Source organism: Octopus sinensis, linkage group LG5, assembly GCF_006345805.1.
Source record: "Octopus sinensis linkage group LG5, ASM634580v1, whole genome shotgun sequence".
Lineage (NCBI taxonomy): Eukaryota > Metazoa > Mollusca > Cephalopoda > Octopoda > Octopodidae > Octopus > Octopus sinensis.
This window is the reverse complement of record NC_043001.1, coordinates 118,063,740-118,076,239: the sequence shown is the minus strand read 5'-3', so window position 1 is coordinate 118,076,239 and position 12,500 is coordinate 118,063,740. Positions and strand designations below refer to the sequence as shown.

General features: G+C 35.5%; 1 protein-coding gene and 1 pseudogene across 2 annotated transcripts in view; both read left to right on the top strand.

The window, feature by feature from the left end:
* Positions 1 to 12,500, top strand: part of LOC115211822 (cleavage and polyadenylation specificity factor subunit 5) — a 116,820-nt gene that overhangs the window by 19,416 nt on the left and 84,904 nt on the right. The window contains exons 3-4 of one of the 2 annotated variants that reach the window (XM_029780529.2): positions 5,035 to 5,098; positions 8,659 to 8,739. In XM_029780529.2, coding sequence (XP_029636389.1) covers positions 5,035 to 5,098; positions 8,659 to 8,739 — 145 coding nt within the window. The remainder of the gene's footprint in view (positions 1 to 5,034; positions 5,099 to 8,658; positions 8,740 to 12,500) is intronic. The other variant, XM_029780530.2, reaches the window with a different exon arrangement.
* Positions 3,892 to 4,010, top strand: LOC115212501 (annotated as a pseudogene).

Here is a 12,500-nt window from a genome sequence, read left to right as displayed (position 1 = left end):
CGGAGGCCAGTTGGGGGGGCGCTGGCAACGGCCACGATCAGATGGTTCTTCTACGTGCCACCGGCACGGAGGCCAGTTGGGGGGCGCTGGCAACGGCCACGATTGGATGGTTCTTCTACGTGCCACCGGCACTGGTATCACAATTTGAATTTCCATTGTTTTTTGAGCGATTTTGATTTTGATTCCAATTTCACTTGCCGCAACAGGTCTTCACAAGCAGAGTTTTGTGCCCCAAGAAGGAAAGGTATGCATAAGTGGGCTGGCTACATCCCAGGTAGAGACCACAGGTTATGGCCTCACTTGTCTTGCCGGGTCTTCTCACGCACAGCATATTTCCAAAGGTCTCAGTCACTAGTCATTGCCTCAGTGAGACCTAATGTTCGAAGGTCATGCTTCACCACCTCGTCCCAGGTTTTCCTGGGTCTACCTCTTCCACAGGTTCCCTCAACTGCTATCTTCATCCATTCTCGCCACATGATCATACCAGCGCAATTGTCTCTCTTGCACACTACAACTGATGTTTCTTAGGTTCAACTTTTCTCTCAAGGTACTTACACTCTGTCGGGTATGAACACTGACATTACACATCCATCGGAGCATACTGGCTTCATTTCTTGAGAGCTTATGCATATCCTCAGCAGTCACGGCCCATGTTTCACTGCCATGTAGCATGGCTGTTTGTACACATGCGTCATACAGTCTGCCTTTTATTCTGCGCTAGAGGCCTTTTGTCACCAGCAGAGGTAAGAGCTCTCTGAACTTTGCCCAAGCTATTCTTACTCTAGCAGTTACACTTTCAGCACACCTGCCCCCGCTACTGACTTGGTCACCTAGGTAACGGAAGCTATCAACTATTTCTAGTTTTTTCTCCCTGGAATGTGGCGGAAGTTGTTCTCTGCACATTTTCAGTGTTTATTGCTCCTGAGCATCTGCCACAAACAAAAACTATCTTCCTAGTTAGCCTTCCTTTGATATTGCTACACCTCTTATGTGTCCATAGCTTGCAGTTGGCACATCTTATAGAGTTTCTACCTATGTCTTTTCTACAGATTGAGCAGGGCTGTCAACCTGAAGGCGTTTGTGATTTGTCTACCTTCCTACTTATTAGGACTTTGGTTTTAGCTAGGTTGACTCTTCGATTCTAATCCTTGCTTCCACACCTGAAACTTCTCCTCCAGTTCTGATAGTGACTCAGCAATTAGAGCTAGGTCATCAGCATATAGAAGCTCCCAGGGGCATCCTGTCTTGAATTCCTCTGTTATTACCCGGAGAACTATGATAAATAGGAGGGGGCTGAGGACTGAAACTTGGTGGATCCCTACCTCTACCTGGAATTCTTCACTGTACTCGTTGCCAACCCTCACCTTACTAACAGCATCCCTGTACGTGGCTCGCGCAGCTCTCACTAACCATTCATCTATCCCTAGTTTCTTCATTGACCACCAGATAAGGGATCGGGGGACCCTGTCGAAGGCTTTCTTCATGTCAACGAAAGCCAGGTACAGAGGCTTATCTGTTGCTAGTTATTTCTCCTGCAGCTGCCTTACCAGGAATATAGCATCAGTAGTACTTCTCCCTGGCACGAACCCAAACTGCATTTCATCTAAACTGACTCTTTCTCTAATTAGTTGGGCTATGACCCTCTCCGTGACCTTCATTACCTGATTCAGCAACTTGATACCTCTGTAATTATTTGTATCTAAGGCGTCACCTTTACCTTTGTAGCAGTTGACTATGGTGCTGCTACACCAGTCATTGGGTATGACTTCTTCGTGTATCACCTGGTTAACTATACGGGTGACTGTGCTATAGCCGACACTGCCAGATATTTTGAGCATCTCTGCAGTGATTCCTGATGGGCCGGGGGCTTACCCTGCCTTCATACTCTTGATTGCTTTAACTACCAAAGTACTGTCAATTTGGATAGCTGGTCCCTGTGTTGGGTAGACATTCGGCAAACTCTCTTTCTCCCATTCATTCTCTTTATTGAGCATCCTTTCATAGTGGCGTTTCCAAACCTCTCTCTTTGCATCCTCATATTTCTCTCCAACCACATCACGATTCTCTCTCACATACTGTCTTGCAACACGAAATACTTCAAGTCTTTGGTCCTCACGACGCAAAACATTGGCAAATTTTTTCTTATCTGCTTCCCCTCTGGCTAAATAAACCTGTCTCCTAGCTTCTCTTCTGGCAGTCTGATACAATTCCCTGCTACCTCCATTCTTCCAGTCCCTCCAAGCCTGTTTCTTTTGTCTAAATGCTCTGTCAACCACATTGTTCCACCACCATGTTACCTTGGATTGATATGGGACTTTGCACCATCCACAGATCTGGTCAGTGCTCTCAGCAGGTTGTCCCGTAGAAACCTCCAGTTGTGATGCTATATCCCCTTGTATTTCATCGAAGGCTTCGAGTAATACGTTTCTAAATTTCTGTCCATTTGCAGGATCTTTAAGCTTCCAGACCCTTCTCCAAGCTGGTCTTCTGGGCATCCATTTAGCTCTGATCCTGAAGTCGCTAAATCTATGTTGAGGGGTACATTCTTCGCCTGGGAAGGTTTTGGCATTTATAAGCAGCCCTCTTTTCCTTTTTCTGGCGAGGATGTAGTCAGTTTAGCTAGTGTGTCTGCCAGAACGGTAGGTGACTAGATGAGAGGTGGGTTTCCTGAAGTTGGTATTGCAGACCATAAGATCATTTGCATCGCAGAACTCCAGCAGCCTGATTCCCTCCTCATTGTTAGAACCAAGACCGTAGCCTCCATGTATGCCAAGGAAGACCCCGACATGCCGACCAACATGTCCATTGAAGTCACCAGCCACAAAGAGAAGGTCCCTGTCATTTGTCAACAAGGTAGTCTGCAATAGGGTATCATAGAATCGGTCTTTCTACCCTTCCGGTAGCCCCGGTTGAGGGGCATAGGCCAAGATAATGGTAGCTGACCTATGATGAAGCACTAATCTAATCTAATCTTAAGTACTCTGTCACATACTTGACTACCTCAATTACCTTATCAACCCATTTCTCTGCAAGAAGTATACCCACGCCTCCGACCCCGTCAGTGTTCCCTGCCCAGAAAATCTTGTACTTGTGTTCTTTGCCTGTGAGGAATTTAGCGGAACCTCCTCTCCACCTTACTTCTTGGATGCAGCACAAATCTGCATGTCTCCGTTCAAGCATCTCAACAATCTCACCAGACCTACCTTTCAGTGTGCCCACTCTGAGGGTGTGGGAGGTGTGGGCCTGTGAGACCCTGGGATGAGGGACAGCAGTGTCATGTACCTGAAAAGAAAGCTTGCATTTGGCAGAATTCATAAAGAAACACTAGGCTACAACCTACATAGACTACACCGTTTTTAGGGGTTAGGGTTACGATCTACACAAACAGGAATGGACGAGGTTATAAATTCAAAGTTATACTGCTAGTACATATATATTAAGCATATATACACATATAAATACACACATATATATACACACACACACATATATATATATATATATATATATATATATATATATATATATATTATACATACACATATATTTATACATATATATACATACATATGTATATATATATATATATATATTACTCGATTTTCATTTCCTCTGCTGATAAAAGACGGATTTCAGAAGATGACCAGTTATGGAAAACTTTGAATATATATGTACATATATATATATATATATATTATATATATATATATATATATAATATAAATACACATACATACATACATATATATATATATATATAAATACACATACATACATACATACATATATATATGTACACATACATATCCATATATACATATACACATATATATATATATCCATATATACATACATATCCATATATATATATATATATATATATATATATATATATATATGTATATCACATTGAAAGCACTGGTTCTCCTCTGATCACCAAAGTTAAACAATGTTGTGCCTAGTGAGTACTTAGATGGGTGACTACTTGGGAAACCTAGGTGTTGTAAGCGTCACACACTTTTTATAGGCGTGGGAGTGGCTGTGTGGTAAGTAGCTTGCTTACCAACCACATGCTTCTGGATTCAGTCCCATTGCTTAGCACCTTAGGCAAGTGTCTTCTACCATAGCAACGGGCCGACCAAACCCTTGTGAATGGATTTGATAGATGGAAACTGAAAGAAGCCCGTCGTATATATGTATGTGTATATGTTTGTCCCCCCAACATCGCTTGACAACTGATGCTGGTGTGTTTACGTCCCCGTAACTTAGTGGTTTGGCAAAAGAGACCGATAGCATAAGTATTAGGCTTCCAAAGAATAAGTCCTGGGGTCAATTTGCCTGACTAAATGCAGTGCTCCAGCATGGCTGCAGTCAAATGACTGAAACAAATAAAAGAGTAAAAGAGTATGAAAATAATATGTATATATATGTTTTTATATTTGCTTGTGGTAAGATGATTGTTTTTTAGTTCTCTAAATGTGAACCATTTTGTTTTATTTTTGTGTTTGTTTTAATTGCCTTGTTAGTGTGGACAATTTAGTACAGATATTCTATGACTTCTCTGGGCAAAGCATAAAGCAGACCAATTAAGGTCCATTAATATTTCCCATAAGAATCTGTTTGAAGTGTTTCCCCTTGTATGTAAAATCCCTTTGTGAATTAGTCACCTGCATTGTATATCATTGTATAACAAACATATTTTTTAAATTACAGTTGAGGATGAATTACATTGTGACATGACAATAAGTATATTGACTCAATGTGGTTTGATCTTTCAAAGGATTCTGAATTCTGAAAGTATGAAATATCAAAGAAAGAATCACATCAGAGATGTTTTTTGCAAGATATACATTAACTTAATCTCTTTTTCCCATATCTGTATCAGATATGTTGATATGGTCATCATAATTTGTCATCATATCAGTTTTATTGATGTGATCTTAATGATAAGCATTACGTATGCCATGTAGGAACAATAATTATCTCTTGTGCTTTAAAGACATAATTAACATCAGCTTACATTTTTACCTGCAGGCCAGGTGGAGAACTAAATCCAAATGAAGACCAAGTTGATGGACTGAAAAGACTGCTAACTGAAGTAAGAACAAATTTATTCTAAACATTGCCATCAAGCTGTAAGGTATACACAGGTGTTCTTTAACTATTGATCTTGAAATTGCTTGCAGTTGAAGTGGTGGTCTACGCATCACTGTAGGTCGTCTCTGAAAAACATTTACAACAATTCAATGCAATCCTTTAAATCATAGTTTTAGAATATTCATGGGTAGTGTGACATATATGCTTGTGTGTGTGTGTGTATATATAGGAGTGGGTGTGTGGTAAGTAGCTTGCTTACCAACCACATGGTCATGGGTTCAGTCCCACTGCGTGGCACCTTGGGCAAGTGTCTTCTACTATAGCCTCAGGCCGACCAAAGCCTTGTGAGTGGATTTGGTAGACGGAAACTGAAAGAAGCCCGTCGTATATATTTATATATATATATATATATATATATATATGTATGTGTGTGTATATGTTTGTGTGTCTGTGTTTGTACCCCCAACATCGCTTGACAACTGATGCTAGTGTGTTTATGTCCCCATAACTTAGCGGTTAGGCAAAAGAGACCAATGGAATAAGTGCTAGGCTTACAAAGAGTAAGTCCTGAAGTCGATTTGCTTGACTAACGGTGGTGCTCCAGCATGGCCACAGTCAAATGACTGAAACAAGTAAAAAAGTAAAAGAATATATATATATATATATGTTTGTATGTATATGTTGGTGGTGGGGGGTCTCTGTCGGTCAGGGTTGATCATGTTTCTACACTAGTATGGACAAGCTGGGCAGGGTTTTTTTGTGGAAGACTAACAGTTGCCCATGCCTGTAAGTCTCCTTCTTGATACCAGTGATGTTGTCCAAAGAAAAGTTACTGTGCCAGGCCCAATACAGCTTGGCATCAGTGTTGTTGCAAGCATTGCTCTTAGAATGTCGAAGGTCAAAATAGATACTGGCAGATGTCTTTCACCACTCACTTCTATTAATCTTTTGAATATTACTTTTTACCAATCCTAAAATGATGAAAAGCAGATGTGATATTGGCAGGTTTTTAACACAGTTCACAAAGTCAAAACATCGTGCTAGGTAGTTTTATCCAGTATTTTAGTGATTCTACCTTGTATGTGTCATATTTTTGACATTCCGTTGAGTTAAGGAGAGGATTGAGAGAGTTACTGCATCTTCTTGCAACTACACAGACATTTAATACAGGAGTGAAGGCATAGGGCTTGCTGCTACCAAGTCATACTCATTTGGGAGTGATGGCTGAGTTGTAGAGTGTGTGTGTGTGTGTGTGTGTGTGTGAAATTGCTACACGGAAACTAGTGAGGCTTCAATTAGAAGTAGAAACATGCAAGCAAAGAATTTTATGAATAACAACTTTTAGTGAAGTATTTAAACTTATTTTTGTATTGTGTAAAATGTATTAGTATTCTTTTTATTTTGAAACATCATGCTTCTCCCATGTTATTCAGAAGGAAATAGATTTGTTGGGGAGTTAATGTTTTTGTATATAACTTTGCAATTTAATAGTTTTTGATATTGCTAACTAATTATAGACCTGTTATTATGTTTGATGATAGTTTATCAAATGAAAAAAACCCCTAAAAGTGTTATTAGTTTGAGTGTATTATAATTGTATTTGTTATTTAATTAAATGTATGCATTGAACTTAAATTTAGCAGAATTATTGTTGTATACTTTTGGATTGGCAGATTATATAACAACAGTCAAGAGAGTCTAAGCAATTAGAAAGCCTTTACATAGTTGCTTGACCTGTTAAAAGTAGCAGCCAAATCTCTCTTTAATCACATCCTACTGTCTTAAAAAACATATATATTGGATGATGTTATATTAGACACTACACCTGAAAGAATACTAAATGATTACGACTGGGACATCTTTGAATGTTAGACCTGCTTGATCAGAGCTGACTTAGGTTCAAGTGACTTCTACTGAAGCACAAAGTAGCTAATGAGAAATGTTTAAATTAGCTGGTTTATTAAATATGTTTCTGGAAAAGGAAGTAGAAATTAAAGCACAGGTAACATTTTAATACTGTCGTTATTTTTATTTTGTTTTAGTTTTTGTATTTTTCCTTTTTGTAATTATTTAATTGATATATAATATTCTAGCTAAATAAAAAAAGAAGCTTCAGTGCTACCCTTAGAACTGAACATTGTCCAGCTGAAGGGTAGTGAACAGCTATAAAGTTTGTTTTTATTTCATTGCTGCATTCAATTTTTAATCAAAGTGACCAGCTGAAGTATATGAAAGTAAGTATTTCTGTGGAGTGATTGAAATCTCAATAATGATAGGGATAGATTTCTGTCTTACTCTTACTTAACTGCCATGTTATATATATATAAACTGAAATGATGGGGTTTCTTGTCATGAAAAGTATTAGCAAATTCAGTTCTTCTCATACCAGTTATATCTAAAAGATGCAATAAACAATAGATCGGAAGTAGTAGAAAATTAACATCTTTATCATGAAATGCAGCATGGTAAAAATGTAAGCTCTTAATAGTTGACAAGCTGATTATACTATATGGTTGAGGCTCTTTTACTTCAATTAGACTGTCAATATCATGGAGTAAAGACATTGATATCATCATATTCATTTGTACTCTTGTACTTAAGAAATTGTTAATATTTGACTATGACTTTATTGAATTGGATTTCCTGTAATTCAGTAGAGTTCTGGAAGCTCTTCCTGCAAATGTAAAAATACACAGTTTAGCTGAATATCTGATGATTATATTTATGCCTTGTTATATTATAACTAGAACCTGAGTAGAGCACTAACTTAATATATTCAATTCTTCTTTTGAATTATTTTGATGTATCATTATAGAGCCCCTCTCAGCTGCAGAACCTTTGGAGCCATTGGCAAATACATTAGGTTCTTTTGACTGTCATATGACTATAGGAATTTCCATCTATAATTTCAGTTTGAGTTGTTCCTTTTATTTAGAATTTTTAAATCATTGTTGCAAGAAAAATATTCATTTACCTACCTTGATTACAATGTTACCATATTGTGATAAAGATGAACAAGCAAAAGCTTCAGATTCTGCAAGTGTGGAAGCAGGGACATAATTATTATCTATAGCATTGAATTGATTTGGTTTAAAGAATGCTTGTAAGATTTATATTTTACCATTTTCTCTTAAATTCTATAAGTTTGTAAGAATGAATACGAAAAAAAAAAGAAAGCTACTACCCCATACTTAGACTTATACTAAAGCTTTGCACTAGCCAAAATGCACTTGCAGCAGTAAACAAAGAGCTCTAAATTCTGGCTTTTATAATGCAGATAACACTATACTAAGTAAATCCTTCTGAGCAATTTTCTTTTATTACGTAAATAAACTTTGTTTCAATGTGTTCAGTCAGTGAGGATGTTATAAAAGGATAATTTCAACATTTTCTGTTAATTTTTGTTTTTATATTGACTGCAATTTTCTCATTTTTTGAAGGCAAACTATTGTCATTTCATTGAGTTAATGTAGTCCCTGCTGTTAGCAGGTTTTCTGAATGCTGTAACTTTGTTGATGTGACAACTTACCTAATGCCATCATCTCTCTCTTCCCTGTGAAGTGGTTACCAATGAGGGGATCTACAGCACAGTCGTACAGTGACAACACGGAGGAATCCAGGGAAATCACGGCTAAAAAAAAAGTGCGTGTCTGAAAACTACATTTTCATATGATTATAATAATGAAATTTTATATTTTCTATACATTATATATATATATATATATATATAAAGGTATATACATACATATGTATATGTATGCATGCATATATGTGTGTGTATGTATGTATGTATGATGTATGTGTGTGGTGTGTGTGTGTGTATATGTATGTTTATATATATATGTATATATATATGTATATGATGTCTATTTATATATTATAATGATTGCTTTTATATATGCATTTTATTATTTATGTGATACACAAATATATTCAAATAAATGTCCATTACATGCAAAAATACACGCACCAGCCCATATATATATACATATATATATATACATATATATATATATATATATATATATATATACACACACACATGGTACTTACACAATGCAGTGCTGAGATCTACATAGAATCTTGTACACAAGACTATATATACAAACTCATGCATACACACACCATTCGTATAATTTTAAAAATTAGATACACAATTGGCGTGTATAAATTCAACATAAACTCATTTAGGGCAAGAACATAATACTTGTTTGCCTTCATTGGCATCCAGTTGGAGATTTTCAGTCTGAGGATAACTTCCTTTTGTCCTCCGAAGAGTCTAAGAGTCTCTAAAAGGCTAATGAATACTTCCCTATTTCCTGAAGAAGCCAATGTACACCCTTCCCTCAATAAAGCTTGTATGAAATCATTGTACCTATTTGGGGAACTCCTAAAATATATGAGCCAATGACAGGGCTTTTATGCACTTGGACAACTGGTTTCACATAGCTGCCAAATCATTATCAAATCACAATTCTATATACATTATATTTGAAAACAAAACAAAACAATGCTATTGACTGTTCAAGGCAGAGACGCTTGATGAAAAGTCTGCTCACTTGACGAGATCTTTCAGTATTCTCTGTTTTAGTATTAAAATAACTACTTGTATTTTTTTGTTTTAAGTCCTAAATTTTAAACCCTGTCTGCTATAAGTTGGTTGCAACATTCCTGATTGAAGTTTTTTTTTTTTGATCAGTTACTTTCATTTTATAAAATTACTTGAATACAGCTAAGTGGCATTGCACAACAGTAAATTGCTCCTCACTCACACAAAACATTCACAACCTACACAAACACACACATATACAAGTTCAATTCTTGCTTATATATTTTTGTTTCAGTATTTTCATTTTTTCCCTACATTTTATATCTTCCTTTATTCAGTTTTTACAAATATTTATTTCTTTTCAATTGGTAATTCCTCTTTATTTTTAGTATCCTTTTAAATTTGAAAACAATTATCTATTTCATTAATTCTGCTATTACAGGATACAGTTAATATTATTTATCTCAAGATAACAAGTATATAATTGAAAACTTATATATCACAGTTCAGTATATGTGTGTAGTATGTGTATATATGCAGACATACATTGGCTCAGTAGATAACATTAAGCTCCCAATTCATGAGTGAGTTAACAGTCATCCCAGGCATTGTCAAGACAAGACAGTTGTATCTTATATTACTCAGTTTACATGTCTATTGGAAATGAGTACCAGATTCACTGGAGCTCTTATTTTGATTGGGTTGGAATCTGGTTTTGAAAGTAATGCATCTCTTGTCCAGGGTCTGGTTTTAAGCACTTGTATGAGACTGTGTGTGTACATGCAAACATATTTATGTGTGTATGCATGTAAATTGTCAGCCAGTTTGAAATAGAAACAAGAAATAGGCTACTGATGGGACTGCTTTTGTTTCTGATTAGTATTGCCAATATCTAAGTTGAAAATTGTAGTAATTCATATGTTTGCGAGTGTGTGTGTGTGTGTATATATATATATATATATATATATACAAGTTTATATATTTGTGTGTGTGTATGTGTATATATATATATATATATATATATATATATATATATATGTGCATGTGTGTGTGTGTGTATGTATGTATATATATATATATATATATGAAGATGGCCAGAAAGCATTGTACAAGCGAGGGCAGAGATGGTGCAGATAATTGTAAGTACCCAGTTTTGTTGTGAGGGTTCAAATTATACTATATCCTCACATCTGTTAAAAATGGGCATTGTTTGTATGATATCAAAAGAATCTTGATCTTTATATTGAATCTATGAATTTTATAACTGAGATGGTTCCATATTGCATTGTATCATATATATATATATTAAAAAAGAAGGGATCTGGGAATCAAGGCAGCACTCTTGTTAATGTGGCTACTGGAATGTGTAGTAATGGAAATGTTCCCTGTAGGAACATTAGTTACACACTAACTGAAAATCCAGAAGTTGCCTTTAGTATGTGTGTTTATAATACACACACACATACATGCACATGCCTATACAGCGAACATGTATGAATATAATGCATGTTATATGCATTTGTAAGTGTATAAATATTAGTATATACATATATTTTATTTGCATATGTGAATACACAACCCAGATATATATTATCAATTGGTGTATATTTGTAATAGAAATGTAAATTGGAAGTACTTTCGTTGTTAGGGTCTCATTTCATGTCAGGTAGGTTGTTTTAGTTTCACTATTGAAAGTATTATTTACAAATGTAGAGTAACTGTATTGTCTCTATGTGAGATCTTCGCTATCAACCTCCGGTTCCCAATCTACTTATGTTTTTCCAATAGACCTAGACTAGCGTTTGTTCAAGCTGGGTAGTATCAGTCACATTAACCTCACACCTTTGGGGGTGAGGTCTGTAAATATAATGGGTATTTTTCCTATTATCAGTATTGAGTTCAAGTCTTGCCAAGGTCAACTTGCCTTTCATACTTTCAGGATTGATAAAATAAAGTACTGGTCCAGTGCTGAGGTCAATCATATCAAACAACTTTACCCCTGCTCTCAAAATTGCTGGTCTTGTGCCTAAGTCAGAAGCCTTTATTATTGGTATACTTTATATATTCGAACTATTGGGCATAATCAAAGTTAGATGATGCAATTATATACTTTGAAGAGTCATTATACTACTTAACAAAATTTTGTGCTGAAATATTCTTATTTATATAGGGTTCTTATATTATTTGAAAAACAAAGTGTTTGTATTTCATCAATTTATTCAATTAATATTAGCCAAGTTGTGATTTGTTGCTTTTGTGTGTTTTATAATTTTTATGAAATTAAGACATTTTTTGAAGAAACCCTTTATAATTTTTCTTTTAATTTTTTTTCCCTTTTGCCTTTAAACATTTGATCACTTTTTTTTTTTAAAGAAAATATTTGATATATATTATATAAAAAAATTTCAGATATTTTATAATTTTTTTATGTTCTTTTTCGTCTCTTGCATTTTCTGTGTGTCTATTAGCCTGTGCCTCTCTCTCTATCATATATATATATATACATATATATATATATATATATTATATATATATATATATATATATGAGTGTGTGTGTGTGACAATTATTATTTAATTAGGCAGGAATCATACAATGTATATTGTATAATGGGGTATTCTACCACATGTGAATATGCATGTGCGCACATATATATATATATGTGTGTGTGTGTATTAAAATTGATAAGAAAAGTACAGTGAACTTGTCCTCAGAGAAAATTTGAAAGGAGAGAGCTAAATGAGAGAGAGTAGAGTTAAAAGAAAACTGGCTACACCTGGTAAGGAACACACTTCTCCTTGCCCTCAAAAAAAAGATAAAAACCTTAGAAATCTCCTAGTGAGGAGCTCTACAG